Source organism: Hippopotamus amphibius, chromosome 6, assembly GCF_030028045.1.
Source record: "Hippopotamus amphibius kiboko isolate mHipAmp2 chromosome 6, mHipAmp2.hap2, whole genome shotgun sequence".
In the NCBI taxonomy this organism is placed as follows: Eukaryota; Metazoa; Chordata; class Mammalia; order Artiodactyla; family Hippopotamidae; genus Hippopotamus; species Hippopotamus amphibius.
This window is the reverse complement of record NC_080191.1, coordinates 25,636,879-25,657,067: the sequence shown is the minus strand read 5'-3', so window position 1 is coordinate 25,657,067 and position 20,189 is coordinate 25,636,879. Positions and strand designations below refer to the sequence as shown.

Here is a 20,189-nt window from a genome sequence, read left to right as displayed (position 1 = left end):
CAAAGCAGAACAAATGAACAAATAAAACAGAAACAGACTCACAGATACAGAGAACAAACTGGTGGTTGCCAGAGCAGGGATGGGAGGAGGGGTAAAATAGTTGAAGGGGATGAAGAGGCACAAACTACCAGCTATAAAATCAATGTCACAGGGATGTAATGTACAGCACAAGGAATAACGAGAGTGTTTTTAATAACTTCGTATGGTGTGTAATCTATAAAACTATCAAATCACTATGTTATACACCTGAAACAAATATAATATTGTAAGTCAGCTACACTTCAATTTTAAAAATTTATGGTTTTCAAGAAAAGAAAGCCAGCTTAGAATTTCATTCTTCTGACTTTATTCCAGTGCTTTTTCCAAAAATTAACTTTTTTGTTTAAAATATACCTTTGAATAGAATATATATGTGTGTATATATATATATATACACAACTGAATCACTTTGCTGTACATCAGAAACTAATACACAGTAAATCAACTACACTTCAATAAGAAAATAAAATATAAACTATACCTTTGAAGATTTTCTCCTATTATGACCATTGTTCTGAGAAAAATGAAAATGTGGGATTTGCAGTAGAGTTACCATAGCTGATTACAGTTGTAGTAATGAACTATTAGAGAGTTTAACTTAACAGGCATAAATTCCTGTGTTTATTATAAGGGCAAGTTGAAAATAAAATTATACTTCTCTCTGGTCTAAAGTCTAAAAGAAAGCTCCTTAGTTACACAAAAATATATTTCATGGTTTGCAGACACATTTATGATAAAAGTTTTATTACTAGGAGAAGCCAATCAGAGATAAACTTGATCATTTAAATCAAGATAATCATAAAGGATAGCTTGCAAGAAATATTATAATGTTGTCTTTAAGAGTAATTTAAACATGAGGAGCTCTGATCCTCATCGGATTCAGAGTGGTAGCTGAACCAAGTCCAGTGTAACGGAGGTTGAACGAGTCCACATCCCGCTCAGCCACATTCCCGCGATGCGACCCTGAGCAAGTCATTCAGCCTGTCCAAACCTCGGTTTCCGGGTCTGTCAGGTGAGACCTCTTCCCGCTGTGGTTCTCCTGATTTCCAGGTCTTGCTTCCCATAGCTAAACTCTGGACACAGAATTATAATCGTAAATAGCCCAGTGTGTTGATTGTAGCGTCCAAAGCCTCCCTCAGAGCATCCATGCCTTTTAGTTACTGACAGTGTGTACAAACACTTGGCATGGTACAAACACTTGGCCTGGTACAAACTCAGTTCATCAAAGCTGGGAAAGCTTTTTGCTGTCAGGTCAATGTCATTATGAGGGTTGCTCTGAGGGGTATAGAGGGAATTTATGATTTTTCAGTATAAACATCACATCATTGGTATTGTCACAGTAAGGTGAAATTTTTAAAGAGAGAAAAATATGATATAACATATATAAACAATCGAAACAGGCTTATACAACTTGAAATTCTGATTCTTAGGTTGAAAAATTGGAACTCCATATATTGTGATTCTTAGAAATTCTGGAAAACAAAAATGAGATCTTTTCCTTTGAACAGTACAAGTTGGAACCTTGGAAAGGTAGGGGAACTCATGATCAACTTTACTGAGAACATCTTTATTATGAAAATAGAGCAGCATAAGTCTGCATTTAAATGTTTTAATCAATCTGTGAAACACAGTTTTACTGTATTTTGAGGCTGTTGATCTTCCAAGAACTTGCTGCTGGCCAGCTCCTTTTGTATATATTTCTATTCTCCATCCAAATAAAGCAAAGGTGTTTTACAAAGAACAAAAATAATATGAAGTTTTCTCAAGTTATATTAATAGACAAAATTTGACTTGATACTATCTTAGAGTATCCAGCAGAGTTATATTCATTTCTGGGAAATTTCATTTTCCTATCAGGTCTGTAAGCTTTTCAAAGGAGGGCTAATTTCAGACATTCTTGGGGTTTGGCCCACCGCGCCATGGCAAACCAGCACATTGTAGACATTCACTAAATATTGTTGAAGTGGATTTAGAAAATATTTGAAGATTTTTTTTTTACACATCTACGCGCTGTTGCTCCTCCTATTCTGCCCAGAAGAGGGCAGTAGGCCACACTCTTCTCCAAATTAAAGATTCCCCTGTTACCCTAACTCTCACTACCTGCAAAAGCCTCTTTATTTCAAGCAATATTTACTACGGTGAGAATCCAATGCTCCAAAAGTGTCTGGTTGCTCACAGTAACAAATCAGCAATAACAAGATTTGAATTACAATAGGATCCTGGACAGGAAAATGACTGTCATTAAATAATAGACAGTAAACTCATCTTGATAATTTTATTGAAATGTTTATTTTTTCCATAATTTATATGTGTGTAGAAAGTTTCAGGAGAAGACTCATTCTTGCTACACTGATGTCACTTGTCATAAGGAAAATGCAAACATTAAAGAGGTAATCAAATCACTAGAGATTACATTTCACTTCACTTAATGGGCTCATATCTCTTCCAGTTTATTATAAGGGCAAATAGAAAATACAATTGTACCTTTCTCTGGTCTAAGATCTAAAAAACATCTCCTTGGTTACACAAAAACACATCTCATGGTTTCCAAACACACTTATGGTAAGTTTTATTATCAGGAGATGCTAGAGACAAAATTGATCGTTTAAATAAATCATTCCTATTTATTGTGGAAAATATTTGAAATGTATCCTAAAACTCATCATGGACACAAATTGTGTTAGGTAGGCTTCTTTATGTTGCTGGTTTTTGGGATGTCAGGTCATAGGGGTTTATTGTCAGGATATTCTGGGACACAAGAGCTAGGCCTCATGGAAAAATGGAAATTCAATCTACCTTGTCATCTCAGTAGCAGGCATTGATGGTTCCCTGCTTCAGTCTTCTGCCGTTTTGGTGACTCAACTACTCTCTGGTTATCAGGCTCTTGCAGCTACCTACTAATATCCTTCTATTCTTCTTCATCTTCTCTCCATCTTGGTGATTCTGCTGCCTCACAGTTTTTGCTGCCTCTTGGTTTCTGCTTACTCTCTTAGCCTCAGGCATCTTTTGTCTTCTGTCCAATCATCCAAACTGTGACTCTCTCTGTGTGTCTCATATTTAAGGTCCCAAAAAAGAGAGTCGGTAGCCTGTGCAGCCAATCTTTAGCCCTCTGCTGGGTAGAGTTTTCGTGCTAAGCCACTTCCAGACCTAGAGCCAAACTAAGGACTGACCATCTGGGTTCTCAAATGCCCATCCTTGTCCATCATCTGTGGCCAAAACAACAGGATAATGAGACACAAAGCATGGCCATCATAGGGAACCCCTCAGGAAGGGCAATTGGTTATGAAAAACATCCTGAGATTTCCCAAAATGGGGGAAAGCAATTGGCAAAGACCTTGTTCTTCCTGTCTAGGAAATTAGTAGCCATAATTTATGAGTCTTACTTTACCTATGAATGCTCTGCTCACTTTATTCACCTTACGGATGCTGGTGTTTGTTTTCCTTTGTTCCAGAAGCTAGAATTCCTCTATAGGATAGTGTAGCAGGCTCCATTTAGCAGGCTAACTATAAGGTATTGAAGCAGAGAATTGTCATTGTTATGCATTTTGCAGATAATAGTCAAGTAAGCACACCTTTGGGGTGGGGTTGGGGGGGACTTCCCCTAGGAAGCAGTCAAGTGAAACCACATTGTTAGTTGAAAGTAAGTATTTCAGACCATTATCAAGAGTGGGGCAGACATTTCTTAGAACAGTAAACTCAGGGATGCTTTGCTGGAAGACACAAGTTCTCCTAAGAAAAATGATGCTGTACTACAGTAGCTAGTATTAGGTTTTTCTTTTGAATTTCTTATAAAGGAACCAATCGTGAAAGTTCTGGTCCTCTAATCCTATGGGGCTTTTGCTTTTGTTTCTCTTTTTCTAAATCCCTTGCAGTCCTTTCTCTTGGCATTCTGTGTTTTTTTCAGAGAATGTTACCAGAGATGACCTGATTTTTTATGTGAATAGAAAAACTGCCCAGGTGGAGTGAACTTGAACCAGGCCATTCGAGTTAGAGACATCAGCATATCTTAGGGTATTTTTTTTTCTCTTAAAAACAAAACAAAGCAAACAGTTTTGTTCCTTATGCGTCTGTATTTTACGTTCTCTCCTTTCTTTTTCTTAAATTATATTTGGCTTCCTTCTTTTTCTAAACAATGCACATTTTTAAAAGAAGTGCTTCCGCTGAAAATCACCATATTTCAAAAACATTTTATGTGCTTTGAACGTTTTTTTCTTTCTTTAACCAGGATGAAAATTTAAATCTCAATTTTAAAGTTGCCTCTATTCCCACACCACCCGACACCCAACACACAGGCACACATAGACACACCCGTTCCTTTTACACACAACTTACTTAAAGCGATAAACGAAGAGATGCAGACTGAATGGCATAAAATAGAGGGAGACTTGGAACATTTTTATTACTAGGCAACGCTTGCCCTTTGTTGAAATCTTTCACTGATGTGGAGGACTGTATTTTGCCGTGATGATCCTCTCCAAATGTACCGCGTTCGTGCTGCTTTTACCGCGTCAGGGCTGGGAGCACGTCATTGCCCCGCCTCGTGGTCAGCATCCACAGATGATAATATGCCCTGGCTCAGCCTTCCTTCTTCTGGGACATGTGCCCCCTGCCCCCCCCCCCACACACACACACACATACTAATGGAGGCCAACTTCCACTCAGCTCAAATCTATCTACATCAGGCAACTCGAAGGTGTACCCAAGATAACCTGCCAGGAGTGCCGGCTCGGCAGGGTGGGAAGGGGGAGAGGGTGCAGGGTGGCCACCACGAACTTCACCTCCATGATGTTGCTGACAGCCAACAACTGTGACTCTGTTACAAAGACTCCCCCGTCCTCAAATATGTAGGTATCTTGCCACTGTTTTATACTAGAATAATTTGTAAATAGATGATTGAGAATTTAGCCATGATGGTATGGGCCCCCACCTCCACCCAAAAGAATGAGGTGGGAAACTGAGGTCCCGGAATAGTAGAGTCCTCAGAGTCTACTTTGCATTTAGGACCCAGGCATTCCTCAACTGTGACTCACACAAGGAGCTGAAGCCGGGGAAGAAGCCACGTGACAGACTCGGTCACTCATCAGAAGAGTCTGGGCAGACACAGAGGGTCAGGTTCACAGCCAGCAGGGTGGCAACTGGAGACCAGGTCGGAGGGCACTTCTTAGCGCCGCACAGGCAGGGGTGGGTCCCAGGGTTAAGGCACCGTATGTGCTGCATTCCCAACACCTTCCTGGGATTACTGCTTCCTTCATCCCTCCACCCAGCGATGGGAGCTAATCAGATTAAGCCTAAACAGAACATCTTTCTTTGCTATTAAGTACCATTTTTCAAAGGTGAACTCACAATTTAGTGGTAGAGGTCTACTGAATTGCTTTACTTTTTTCCACTTTTTCCAGCATAGGATATTAAGATAAGTGGGAGCCCGTGGTAAACAGGGACTGAATTCCACAGGAGTCACAGCACAGTACCACACAGCATTCCGAAGAGGGATGGCCTCACAGTTAGCTGAATGCCAGGCCGTTTTCTTTCTTAGTAACACTTCTGAGCAAGGAAGATGGGAGTGGAAAAAAGTTAAAAGGAAAGAAAAACCCTTTATAGTCATAAAATTCTCAATATTTAAGAATGACGAATATTAACAACAAAAGGGACACAAAAATATTTTTGAAAATTCTTACCATTTGGTCCAACAAATATGGCAGAGGAATTATTCAAAAGAAGAAACTTGTTTAAACAAACACAACCATTTAGGCTTAATTTTCCCCTCCGGGTAAGCGAGAACTGCCTTATTACACGCACCTGCTCTCTTCCCCCTTTGTGCCTCTGCGAGGGGAGAAAGAAGAAAAGCATAGGAAGTTTTCTTCTGTGGACAAGCTTTTGTGCATAACCACAAGGTCTGTGGATTCTGCAGGCTGTTTGGGTCTAACCCAGAAGACTGCACCGATTACTCGTGGCGGATTCCCAACAGGAAGGCAAGGCATCTGCAGAATTACCCTTAAAGTTTTATTGTGACTACATTTGTGTAACATTCTTTTTCTTTTTTTTTTTTTAACTCTTTATTGGAATATATTTGCTTTACACTCTTGTACCCGTCTCTGAGGTACACCAAAGTGAATCAGCTGCATCTACACACATATCCCCATATCTCCTCTCTCCCGCGACTCCCCCCCACCCTCCCCGTCCTGGCCCTCCAAGGCATCTCCCATGAAGTTGATCTCCTTTGGTTATACAGCAACTTCCCACTAGCTATCTATTTTACAGCTGGTAGTGTAAATATGTCTATGCTACTCTCTCACCTCATCCCAACTTCCCCTTTGCCCCTCACCCCAGCTCCGTGTCCTCAAGTCCATTCTCTACTTCTGTATCTCCACTCTTGCCTGTCACTGGTTTCATCAGTACCATTTCTTCAGATTCCATATATATGTGTTAGCATTCAGTATTTGTTTTTCTCTTTCCGGCTTACTTCACTCTGTATGACAGACTCTAGGTCTATCTACCTCATGACATATAGTTCAATTTCATTCCTTTTTATGGCTGAGTAATATTCTATTGTATATATGTGCCACATCTTCTTTATCCATTCATCTGTTGATGGGCATCTAGGTTGTTTCCATGTCCTGGCTATTGTAAATAGTGCTGCAATGCAAATTATGCTACTTGTTTCTTTTTGGATCATGGTTTTCTCTGGGTATATGCCCAGTAGTGGGATTAAATGGGTCATATGGTAGTTCTATTTTTAGTTTTTTAAGGAACCTCCAAACTGTTTTCCATAGTGGCTGTACCAGCTTACAATCCCACCAACAGTGCAGGAGAGTTCCCTTTTTTCCACACCCTCTCCAACATTTATTGTTTCTAGAATTTTTGATGATGGCCATTCTGATCGGTGTGAGGTGATACCTCATTGTGGCTTTGACTTGCATTTCTCTAATGATTAGTGATGTTGAGCATCTTTTCATGTGTTTGTTGGCCATCTGTATGTCTTCTTTGGATAAATGTCTGTTTAGGTCTTCTGCCCATTTGTGGATTGGGTTATTTGCTTTTTGGGTATTAAGCTGCATGAGCTGCTTGTATATTTTGGAGATTAATCCTTTGTCCATTGCTTCATTGGCAAGTATTTTCTCCCATTCTGAGGGCTGTCTTCTTGTCTTGTTTATGGATTCTTTCTCTGTGCAAAAGCTTTAAGTTTCATGAGGTCCCATTTGCTTATTCTTGATCTTATTTCCATGATTCTAGGAGGTGGGTCACAAAGGATCTTGCTTTGATTTATGTCATAGTGTTCTGCCTATGTTTTCCTCTAGGAGTTTTATAGTGTCTGGCCTTACATTTGGGTCTTTAATCCATTTGGAGTTTATTTTTGTGTATGGTGTTAGGAAGTGTTCTAATTTCATTCTTTTCCATGTAGCTGTCCAATTTTCCCAGCACCACTTATTGAAGAGGCTGTCTTTTTTCCATTGTATATTCGTGCCTCCTTTGTCAAAGATAAGGTGCCTATATGTGCTTGGGTTTATCTCTGAGTTCTCTATTCTGTTCCATTGATCTTCCCTTCTATTTTTGTGCCAGTACCATACTGTCTTGATCACTGTGGCCTTATAGTATAGTTTGAAGTAGAGGAAGCCTAATTCCACCAACTCCATCTTCCCTTCTCAAGATTGCTTTGTCTATTCGGGGTCTTTTCCATTTCCATACAAATCATAAGATTTCTTGTTCTAATTCTGTGAAAAATGCTGTTGGTAATTTGATAGGGATTGCGTTGAATCTGTAAATTGCTTTGGGTAAGATAGTCATTTTCACAATATTGATTCTTCCAATCCAAGAACATGGTATGTCCCTCCATCTGTTTGTATCGTCTTTGATTTCTTTCATCAGTGTCTTATAGTTTTCTGCATACAGGTCTTTTGCCTGCTTAGGCAGATTTATTCCTAGGTATTTTATTCTTTTTGTTGCAATGGTGAATGGGAGAGTTTCCTTAATTTCTCTTTCTGCTTTTTCGTTGTTAGTGTATAGGAATGCAAGAGATTTCTGTGCATCAATTTTGTATCCTGCTACTTTACTAAATTCATCAATTAGTGCTAGCAGTTTCCTGGTAGAGTCTTTAGAGTTTTCTATGTATAATATCATGTCATCTGCAAAGAGTGACAATTTTACTTCTTCTTTTCCAATCTGGATTCCTTTTATTTCATTTTCTTCCCTGATTGCTGTGGCTAACACTTCCAAAACTATGTTGAATAATATCGGTGAGAGTGGACACCCCTGTCTTGTTCCTGACCTTAGAGGGAATGCTTTCAGTTTTTCACCATTTAGAATGATGTTGGCTTTTGGTTTCTCATCTGTGGCTTTTATTATGTTGAGGTAATTTCCTTCTATGCCCATTTTCTGGAGAGTTTTTATCATAAATGGAGGTTGAATTTTGTCAAAAGCTTTTTCTGCATCTATTGAGATGATCATATGGTTTTTATCTTTCAATTTGTTAATATGGTGTATCATATTGATTGATTTGTGTATATTGAAGAATCCTTGCGTCCCAGGGATAAACCCCACTTAATCATGGTGTATGATCTTTCTAATGTGCTGTTGAATTCTGTTAGCTAGTATTTTGTTGAGGATTTTTGCATCTATATTCATCAGTGATATTGGCCTGTAGTTTTCTTTTTTTGTGACATCTTTGCCTGGTTTTGGTATCAGGGTGATGGTGGCCTCGTAGAATGAGTTTGGGAGTGTTCCTCCTGCTATATTTTGGAAGAGTTTGAGAAGGATAGGTGTTAACTCTTCTCTAAATGTTTGATAGAATTCGGCTGTGAAGCCATCTGGTCCTGGGCTTTTGTTTGTTGGGAGATTTTTAATCACAGTTTCAACTTCCGTACTTGTGATTGGTCTGTTCATATGTTCTATTTCTTCCTGGTTCAGTTTTGGAAGATTGTACTTTTCTAAGAATGTATTCATTTCTTCCAGGTTATCCAATTTATTGGCATATAATTGCTTGTAGTAGTCTCTCATGATCTTTTGTATTTCTGCAGTGTCTGTTGTTACTTCTCCTTTTTCATTTCTAATTCTGTTATTTTTCTTGTAGTTGCAGAAAAGTATCTCTTAAGGCTCCATTCTCAGTAAATTCTGCAAGTTATTTCCCCTTACTTGTGAATGTCCACCTTCCACTTCTGTTCATGATCAAGTTTTATGGGCAAACTGGCTTCCTCTAGGCATCTTGTATGCTTAGCACTATTACCAAAATATTCCAGGAGGAAATTTTCAATCTTCCAGATACCTCAGCACATGAAAATCTATGCTGGCCTAGGTTTCCGTTAGAGATTCTTGATTTTATTCCTATGGCTTCACTTATTTGGAAGAAACTCATGAGAACCTGACTTATGAAATAAACCTATCTGTGTGGATTGAAAATAGCAATCGCATTGGGCACATTTAATTAATGTCACTATTTACAATGAAATTCCTTGCTGGGAAATGAAAACAGCTGAGGAAATGCTCTGGGAAACAAAACTCCAAAAGCTCAAGCAAGCTCTATCTGAGTCTAAAGATTTAGAGACACATGGGGAAGGCCAGCCACGCTCTGGGTCAGCCCTGCTTGGTGTGACTTTTAGTTTGTGTCAGAAGGAAGATTTTGTCCAGACTTGGAAGATCTTGGCCTGACCTCTCAGTGATGCTCCAGGGTAATGGTTATCAATACCGACTCCTCCATAGAATCACTTGGAGTTTTCCCCCCAAATCCTGATGCCCAGGCCCTCATTTTGACCAATTAAATCATAGTCTCTCAGAATAAGGCCCAGGCATCCGAACTTTTTTTTAACACTCCCCAAGTGATCTTAAAGGGCATCCACTGCTTTAGAGCAGGGGTTTCAAACTGTGTTCCTTGGTGCTCCAGGATGGTCGCTGTAGAGGCAAGCTGGCATGGGAGAGCTGCTACTCCTGCAGTCCCTCAGTCCATTTCTTCCAGAGTTACCCCTCATTTTATCTCTTTTAAGTGTTTCAAATAAAATAAAAATGTCATTGGAAAAAAAGTAGAAAACATTAGAGAGATGTAACCAAGGATAGTCTGGATTGAAACAAAGCCCAACAGTGGTTGGGATAACTAGCTCATATCTTGGGGAGGAGGTAAGGAGAGAAGCTGTGTCTTCTAGAACCTTCCCTCCAAAGAAGATGGAAATTGAGCAAACACTGGTTTGTAACTGTGTATTTGTAACTACATATTTCTTTAACTGCTTTAATTCGTATATAGGGTCAGTGAAACTCACTCATAGTTAGCCAATTTTTTAAGGAAACAAGCCTTTTAGAAACATTAATCACTCTCCCTCATGTTTCCTCTCACAGCACAAATACCTACAAAAGCCCTGGGAGAAATCATCTTGATCTGTTGATACCATCAGCAATAATTATTATTGCAGAAGCACATCCTTTTATATTAAAATCTAAGAAAAAAATGTTGTTACAATGCAACTGGTAATCATTTTATAGGTCATATATTCTGCCAAAGGATGCACATATTTTGAGGTATTTTCTAAAGCAAAATTATTCAATATCACCTGAGTTCATAACTTTTCTTACTTTATCCTATTCCGTGAAATGATCTAGAGAATGTGATTAGGTGAATTAATTCATTTCCCCCAATTTAATCTCAGTTTTCATTAGAATTTAAAAGGTTTAAAAATTTTTCTCTGGCATTGGTGTGGCTGTAGGGTCAGGAAATTTGAAACTGTGAAAAGATAGCTGTTCACACAGAAAGATGTGCTCTAAAAGATATAAAAATTAAAGTTTGGGGACTATTCTAAATCTTTTATGAACTTTCCATTGCTGAAAATTACTTCTTTATCATTGTCATTTTTACCTAAGGAAACAAAATAGGAAGCTGACCTCATCAATATAATGAACTAGAAGCATAGTTCGAGCATAACTGTCTCAAATATCTAGAAACCCAAGGTGGAAAAGCTATGCAGAAAGGGAAAGAGGTCAGGGGTTCAGGCAGAGGCCAAGAAACTTGGAGATAGACATCAATTCCCAGGAGTACATCAGGAAGCCAATTGACTGGGAATTCATGTGCTACTGGCCTTAAGATTTAGGATGACAGAATTGAAAGAAACTCTGATGTACGAATTCAACACCTTAAAGTTACAAGTGAGGAAATTTTCTTTAAAAGATTAAATGAACACTTGAGAATACACCAATGGGAGGTAGCATTTATGTGATGGAAGTTAGGAGTCAGACTACTTCAGGTTCAAATTTAAGCTCTCTTATCTGTGGCTTAAACTTAACCTTTTTGAAATTTAGTGTTATTTATAAAAATGGAAACGACAATCCTTCCCAGTATGCTTGTGAAATTTTAAATGTAAATCTTATGTAAAGTATCCAGCATATAATAGTTTGTTAATAAATTTTAATTCTGCCTTTCCTTCTCAGTGGAATAGGAAAATTTATAATATGATCTCCCTTAACAGCTAGGCAAGTATTCTTTCTGCATAATTCAATTTTAACAAATGACTGAACTTTGAAAGTAATATTTGAAGCAGCCTAAAAGCAGTTTTCTTCCAGACTCAAACATGACATTTTATGTTTGTAATAAGAATCTTCCAACCTCCAAAAGGGATTAAAGTAACCTAATGCTCTTGACCCTACTCCAATAGGTATAAGCACAAAGCCCCTGGCACTCGCCTTGCCTACATATAACATGTGGTTGCCCCACTTTTAGGGATGCTAAGACAGATGAGTGGCTTCAAGTTGCATGCTCCTCACCCTCCCCACCTTCACCCAGTAGTTCAGAATTCATTATTTGTTGTCCAGATCCATTATGTCATTAAGGCTTGCAAAATAGTTATTTTCTAATTCTGAAAAGCTCTAGAAAAAATAAAATACTTTAAAAATCAGAAAGGTATGGAGATATAAAATTGATATGCATAAAGTAATAGCTTTGTCATGTACTCAAATATCTATCACTCAGAAAATATCACAGAAAAAAGAAACCGTTAGAGTAGCAGCAAAGAAGAATACCTACAAACTTATGTGCGGAAAACTTTAAAATATCCCTAAGGGATGAAAGGTAGCCTTGAATAAAGAGAAAATACATGGCAAGTTACCCCATGTTCTCAGACAGGTTGATAACAGCATAAAGTCTAATTCAGTAGATCTGGGGTGGGGCCCAAGATTCTGAATTTCTTGTAGCCTGCCTTTCTCAGTGTGGCCTGCTTTGCACTTTGGAGCAGTTGTTCTCAAGATGTGATCCCTAGACGGGCAGCAGCATCACCTGAGAACTTGTTAGAAATGCAAATTCTCACCCCAAACCTACCAAATCAGACACGTAGACTCAGCAATCTACATTTTAACAAGTCTTCCAGATGATTTTGGCACGTGTTAAAGTTTGAGGACTACCGCTTCAGCGCTTTTAAAATTTAAGTTGTATAGGAATCACCTAAGATCTCCTTTAACGCAGCCTTGATTCAACAGGTCTAAGATGGGGTCTGATTCTGCATTTCTAACAAGCTCCTTTGTTATACTGATGCTGTGGTTTGAAGGTAACACTTTGAGGACCAGGACTAGAAGACCAATCTGTTTTTAGCTTATTCAAGGACAAGCTATCCTGTACCTTCCACTGCCATTTTTTCTAGATATTAATGATAATAATATGTTTCTCCTCTCAGCAATTTGTTTATTTTTAAATTGAATTAATTCACAGCAGTGTGTTCCTCTCAAACCAAATTTAACTAAAAATCATTAAAAACGAATTTCAGGCTTTGGTAGAGCTAGTTTGGAAAGGTACCTATTCAGCAGCTATCAAATCATTCCATAAAGGATATACTGCTTACTGAAATCAAGAGGAAAAAAATCATTAAGGAAACACCTATGCATAGGGAGAATATTTGCATAAATTTATGTATAAATTCAATTTGCCTCTAAGTTCTCTCTTTTAATAAATTCTGATTTTCACATATTAGTGTTCAGGCTGTCTTACTTCATAGTGCCCCCAAATCTGATGGCTTAAAACAACAAGCATGTAGGCTCATGATTTTCTGGATCAGGGATTTGGGCAGGACATAGTGGGGACCCCTTTTTATTGTCTGCAGCCTCAGGTGGTGTGGGTCAAAAGTCTGGATGGCTGGAATGATTTCACTTAGACTATAGCTCTGGGATCTTTTCTCTGGCTATAAGTTGGGTTCCCTGGTTCTTCTCCATGTCTTGTCTGCTGAGACTGAAATTTCCAAAAATGACTTCTTCACTGAGATGCCTGCTACTATACATAACCTATAAGACTCAAAGAGTTGGAGCTGACCAGGTCTGATCTCTCTCTCTCTCTCTTTCGCCTCTCTCTCTATCTCTCTCTCCACTTGGCTACCTTGGCCTTCTTCAGAGCTTGAGGCTCTCAGGGTGACTGGACTTCTTACATGGTGGTTGGCTTTTACCAGGCTGAGCATTGCCAGAGACCAAGACATAAGCTGCAACAATTCTGCAATCTGGCTTTACTTCTGCTACATTCTATTGACTCTTTAAGGTCAGATTCAAGGAGAAGAGAAAAAGACTCCATCTGTTAAATGGAGCCATTGAGCCATGTTTAATTTACCCTGGTTAGGTTTTATTACAGTGAAACTCAGATGCACCAAAGTTGCACAGGAGATGATTTGGCTAAAATCAAAGTAAATGCAAAATAAATGCTAGCTATAAAACCTTCTTAGAAATTTCCTACTCACAGAGCCCATGGTTAGCATCTCTTCCCAACTCTGCTTTCAGTGACATCACCTTGGTAACTTGAAATTACATCATAGAAATTGGCAAACACTTCAAAACAGGGGTTTTTTTTCCTGAGAGCCAGTTGGTAAACATTTATCACATACCATGTTTAAAACCCAAACGATATTTTAAATATTGCAACCTCACAGCCCCCAACTCCCACTCTTCCACCTACACACACACGCGCACACACACCCACACACACACACACACACACAGCCTGACTCTGCACCTCCAAGTTCCCAAGGATATGTTTCAGGTCTTATATCTATAGGATCCTTTCCCCAATTTAGGATAATGTTCCATGGTAAAAAGGAGTTCATCCCCAGGATTCTCCAACTAGGAGGCAAGGACTCTCTGTGGTGTAAAATGTGAGCCATAGCATAAAATATTGTGCCTCTTCTTTAAATATCAATTCCACTTGAGCTTTAGAGGGAATTAATTTATCTATATATTTAAACTAATGTGATATATTACACAACAGAATGGAAAATTTGCATTCTGTAGGGGCCCACAAAAGTGTTTTAAGTTTCTTATACAGTCACAAGGAAATAAATGAACTTTAAGGTTGAAGAAAAGTTTTAACATGTAATATTAATATGTATTTATATTAATACAGTCCTAAATATATGTGTGTGTGCACTTGTGTGTGTGTGTGTACGTGTGTATTTTTTAATATGGAAATGGGTCCATGAGGCAAAAGCGCCTAGAATCCACAAAAGTCATAATACACTCCTGACTGTAGGGGTCTACTTTCAGTGCATAGTGGAAACATGCGAAAAGCTCTGAATTTTAGGCATCGTGTTCTTTCAATGTGTTATTTTGAGAACTGGTGTCTTCAGATTCCAAAGAAATGAATTTCAAGTGATAGAATTTCATACATCCTTGAAAGGCAGTAGGACAGATTTACTGAATGAAGATTTCTACCGACTACACCGCAGATCCCACTATACAGAAGTTTGTTAAGAGTACCACGCTCACTCACAAGTCACCACTGCTACCCCCGGATGCCATGACCATAATTACATAGAGTGGCAGACCTACTGTCAATTGTAACTTGAAGCCCCTGAGCCCAACCCCCAACCAATGCAAGAGCACCTTTGTCACCATCCTTGGCCAGTCACTCAGCAGCGGTTTGAGCACACGCCACCGTCTGCAGTTGGGAGCGTCAAAGCTGCTTCCCTTTGTGTTACTGTCTTATAAAGAAACACCAAATGTGAGAAAACGCAGAGATATTTGTGTAGCTGTTGACTCAGTAGGAAGATGCCTGGACACCAAGAGTCAGCGATGGTGGGGGAGCTGCAAGTTTGGGGCAGAATCCACAAGCACCATTGTCGTCTCATCATCCTCAGGGTGAGGCTGCACACCATCTTCCACCACCCTGTGGAGGGTAGTGTAGTGCTGCCGGTTTGGGTGGAAGGAATGCAGTTCTGAAGCAGCCTCCCAGGCCTCAAAGGTGGGCATGGGGAAGACCTCTGGCCTCTTGTTTTCGAAGAAGCATTTTAGGTTTCTCTCACTCAGCTTTTTGGCATAGTCCAGGAATGTATTTTCCAACTGCTCCTTCTCCTTTTGTGCATACATCTTCCAAAAATTCAGCTGAAGGTAGCTAACTTTAGATCGGCAGCGAGCATAACAAGTGGTGACCAGAGAGAAGAAAGATGCCGAACAAATCAGGAACCATCCTAGAATCTTAGAAAGGAAGAAATATTAAGGACATCAAAAGCAAAGGCACTTCTCAGGGAGCCGGGGTAGTGTTATTGGGAAGTGTATGGCTAATTTAATACCAAACCTCGGTTGAAATCCGTCATCTTTATTATTAACAACAGGTTTTTATCAGTCAAATAAAGTTAGGGTTTACCCAACCTCTATTCTCCATCCTACCCACCATTGCATTGTAAGTATGCAAAGAAAGATCCAGAAGGCAGGCTAACAAAAACGAGTAAAAATATAGATTATTCAAGAACTGGAAAAACCAAGCCCTCAAATAGCTCCAGCTATTAGAAGAAAGAGTTCTGTGCATGAGTAAATGTGTTCATTTGAACAAATGACCAGTTCCTTAGAGGAGTGTTTTCAGGCATTGATACACGCATGTTCGTGGCCAGTGACTGATTTTTCTCACGTTACATTGTTTGCAGAGAACAGCAGACCCTCTCTGAGAGAAGTATCATCACTCATTATCCATGATAAAGTGAGACAGAAGTAACACAATAAGGAAGCTGAAGCTATAAGAATTGGAAGCCTGAATAAAAGCCGAGAAAAAAAAAAAAGTCATTCCAAACCTTCAGGATTCCCTGGTTCTGAATTTTGGAAATTGGAAAAAACAAATTCCTCTCTGAGTAAAAAGCTGGTTCAGCTGGGGATTTTTTCTGCATTTTAGAAACAGAAGTCGAAAGAGCTCAACTTTTCGAAACTTTTGTGTTGTTCTAATTACATTTTTTACAATTGGAATTAATTTCATATGTGGACAGCTAACAAAGCTCTTTCAAAGTTTCTCTTGACATTTTAGTTAAATGGCCCTTAGTGTTTCTCAGCAGATGGGCCTATTTGAACATAGAAACAACAATCTGCAAATGAACCCATTCAGACCATAACAGAACCACAAATAAGCTCCAGTGCTTTACACCAGTGGCTCCCAAACCCTGACTCAGACCAGGGAGGTTATTGTGCAGGATCTCAGACCCCACATGAATACCAACTCTAGGTCGCCAGTAGCTGGGTTTAAATCTCGACCTTCCCTTTTCTATGGGTATTCTCTGTGCCTCAGTTTCCTCAATTGTAAAATGGGGGTTACCCACCTCAGAGGGTAATTTGGGGGATTAAAATGAGATGATGTAGACATACACGTGCCTCGGTAAGTGTCAGCTATTATCACGTGCTGCTATTTTTCAAACGTATCCACGTCTATGTAAAAGCATTACTGAACACAGGATGTGTTTCTGACATGATTGAACAAATGCGGCACAGCTCCCGTTGTGTGAAAATCCTCACATTTACTTTACTCACGTGTGGCTGGCTACCTCAGATCCTCTTTTCTTTAACCTCTATCTTTCCTTTTCCACACAGCCGGTCCTCCCGTAGGCCAGTAGGCCATCGCGCCTCAGTATCGGAAGCAATTCTGCTGAGTTATCAACTGTGTGATCCGCTTCAGACGCCCCCTGCCCCCACTGCATGACCTTAGCATCGACGAGCTCTCACCTGAGTGCTCAGCACTGAGTACGGAGCCCTCTGTTCTTCCCTAGTTCATGCTACCCAGGACCTAACTAGACCTGGAAGACGCTCCCACCCCAGCCCTCAATAGTATACCATTCTGCACGCGTCTTCTCCCTCAAACCCTGGCGTTCGTCTCGTCAGTTTAGAACACTGACTGTGTGCCAGCAGCTTTATACCCATTTACGTCCATCATCTCTATACCTTCCAGCGCCCCTCCGAGGTAGGAGGAAACTGTGAGAAGACTGGGGCTCTGAGGGGGTAAAACAAGTAGCTCTGGGTCACAAAACTGGTAAGTGGTAGAATCAGTATTCAAGCCCAAGGCTAGCCAACTCCAAGATGGAGTTCTTGCCACTACTCTACCCTACCTTCCTGAAGAGTAGAAAGCCAGCTGGATTTCGTTTCTCTGCCCCACCCATGAACGCAGCACTTTTTCCACCCCGACCCGCACACCCAGCTGTTGGTCTGGACTGTTTGTTGCTCCTGCCTGTTGGAAGCACTGTGGTCAGCACCTGCTATGGTACAGCTCCCTTTGTCCACATCCCTATGCATCTTCTCCTAGGAATCAGCCCCAGGTCCTTCTCATTCCTCTGAAAAGTAAACAGGCCAGTGTGCCCAGGCTAAGCTATGGCAGGATGTGCACGATTTCCTTATGCCTGTGTTTAGGGAAGAAAAGTCCACACAGTGATAAGTGTTTTTGCATCTGCTGCTACCTGAATGGAGCCTGGTGCCCGAGGACACAAATCATAAATCACTCATTGTATCATTAAGACTTGTAATTAATACCTTCCTTCAACAAAAGAAGGAAGATGTTTAGGAGCCTGGCATGTTTTTATCTAAGATGCGCTTTATGCATGAAACAGAAGATTTTGTTTGGGGAGCATTTTTAGGCTTATCAGTTTATGAGGAGAGTATGACTATATTGCCAGTTTTGGAAAGTATGATTTTAGAAAAAGATTTTGCCTTGATGTGTTGTTGAAAAGGCAAGTCTATAATGAAAAGAAGTAAAATTACACTATTTTCAGCGCATTTATTCTTAAACAAATAGCATTCCTGACAAACTGTGGATCTGTTTATCTACTCTTATTGTTTGTTTTGATTTGGGGAATGTCATTCCTATTCCTCACAAGTAGGAATTCAGTCTTTTCCTGAGGCCAGGGCCAGGCTCACATCTGGATCTGTGCTCACGTACCAGGAAGGATGACAAGCTACTTCCTTGCGTCAATTAAGTAAAGCTACAATTTCCTTCTATTAAATAAAACAATGCCCCAAATCTTGAGCTTCTAAAGTAATGTAAGAAACTTTTTAGCTGTAGAGCACAGAGCATAGAATGAAACCTCCCTGGAGAATATGGTCCCGTTTCACTGAAGGCTATTTAAAGACTGCCAACACCCACTTTATACAGGAAATTCTTCTCCATCTTTTCTTTCTTTTTTTTTATTTATTATTTTTTGGGGGGTACACCTAGTTCAGTCATCTGTTTTTATACACATATCCCTGTATTCCCTCCCTCCCTCGACTCCCCCCCACCCTCCCTTGAGTCCCCCCCATTCCTCCCCCTCCCAGTCCTCTATCTTCTCCATCTTGACAGTATTTATACATAGAGACAGCAGTTGCCAGAAATCACGCAAGGGAATCTCTAGACTAATTATATTGTGTGCAACTTTAAAAGTATTATGTCATTTCTTTCAGCTGTATTTTAATAGATGTGTGTGTTTCTCTGAGAAACCAGTTTGAAAATAATTAATAGAAGGCAGTAATTTCTAATTACAGCTCTGCCATTAACACTCTATTATAAGTTAGTGTCATGCATTATTTACAAAGTCAACTCATTTACAAAGAGAAATTGTTTTAAAGTACTTAAGTCTGTACATATGCATAACTCAGAGGAGAGTTTCTTTTCGGAAATGGAAAAGACAATCCCATCAGCAATTTTATTAGCCATCCAACCTCTGCAAAACTTTTCCTCAGATTGTCTTAAAGCTGCACCCTGTTCCAACTTCCATTTAGTTTCAAAGTGTTCTAGGAGAATTCAGATGCAACCCTGGCTGAATCGAGTACAGAGAGAATACTTTGAGCTCACTCCGGGAGCGAAAAAAGGTACATTTGTCCTTTCTTACCTGAGACTGGGCTTGCAGGGACAGTTTCAGCTCTTCGTTTTCTGTGGGGGTCATGCTGGTTTTGCCACAAGATACTTTGTGAAGTTCTTCCCAGCACTCTTTGGGCTTGCCCTTGCAGATCAGCTCCAGGAGGCTTGAACTTTTGGTCCCGCTCATAGCACATTCATAGAACGTCCCATTGAGCAGAGCCACAGAAAGCCACATCACAGGAGCCACCAATGAGCTCAGAGTGATCTGGCCGAGGACAGAGAAGAAGCGGCAGCTGTGACCTCTGGGGAAGATTTTCCTGGGATTCACACAGCAGCCTGTGAAGAGTCTCCACGACCTGTTGTTCAGAAAGAATCCCAGGATCAGTAACACCCAGGCAGGAGCAAAAAGGAAAACCAATCCGTAGACCACATTCTGAGTGCTGCAGGGACACTTAAAAGCCACGAGTGAAAAGAGACGCTCACCGCCCACAGTCAGCAGAGCCAAAAAGCTGTAGCCAATAACAGTTTTCTGGTTGAGGATGAATTTTAAAATCCCCTGAAAAGCATCCATGTCGGAGATACACGAAGGGAAAAGGCTTGGCTCTTATTTATTGGCAGAGCAGCTGTGGCAGTGGCCGGGGGTGGGGCTCTTTCTCCATTAGAAACAACAGTCCTCCTTCTCAGACTGAATTCAGCCAGATAAGGAAACAATGTCATTCCCCAGGAATGAATATTTCCCAACAGTGCTCAGATAGTGACTCCTACTGGTGGATAGTAGGCCATGAAACTAGAGCCCAAACCCTGAGAATTAGGGGAGATTCAAAGTGAACAGCCTCCATTTTTATGTTATTTCCATGTGGCTTGGATCGAGAATCAGAAAGAAATTCCAAATCTTAGAGATGATAATAGTCTAGGAATTTTCCAACCAGAGGAATCAACATTAGCAGAAACGGGTTTCAGCCAATTGAACGGGGGCCAGATCAAATCTCCTAGCCTAGAGTTTCACGATGGAATTTTTCTCTTGTTACTTAAGACTTTTGCTTACTACTTTGACTTAAGATCTGGAAGATTCATTTTACATCCTCTTTAACTGACTAGTGACTTGAACCCCCATTCTCAACCCTAAATCCATCCT

The 20,189-nt window shown here is 40.0% G+C and overlaps 2 protein-coding genes across 2 annotated transcripts in view; one reads left to right on the top strand and one right to left on the bottom strand.

The window, feature by feature from the left end:
• TRAPPC3L (trafficking protein particle complex subunit 3L) overlaps positions 1–20,189 on the top strand; it is a 36,233-nt gene that overhangs the window by 11,843 nt on the left and 4,201 nt on the right. The window lies entirely within an intron of this gene.
• Positions 14,237–19,662, bottom strand: CALHM5 (calcium homeostasis modulator family member 5). The gene is made up of 2 exons (XM_057739395.1): positions 19,086–19,662; positions 14,237–15,447 (listed from the first exon to the last, which is right to left on the bottom strand). Exons 1-2 carry the CDS (start codon positions 19,623–19,625, stop codon positions 15,040–15,042), a joined length of 948 nt encoding a protein of 315 aa, XP_057595378.1. The 5' UTR covers positions 19,626–19,662; the 3' UTR covers positions 14,237–15,039.

What these genes read in the sequence shown, in the direction of transcription:
- CALHM5 (XM_057739395.1), bottom strand. Translation starts at nt 19,625, where the DNA reads ATGGATGCTTTTCAGGGGATTTTAAAATTCATCCTCAACCAGAAAACT. An exon ending in CCCTGCAAGCCCAGTCTCAG is followed by an intron (nt 15,448 to 19,085) that starts GTAAGAAAGGAC and finishes TTCCTTTCTAAG; the next exon opens with ATTCTAGGATGGTTCCTGAT.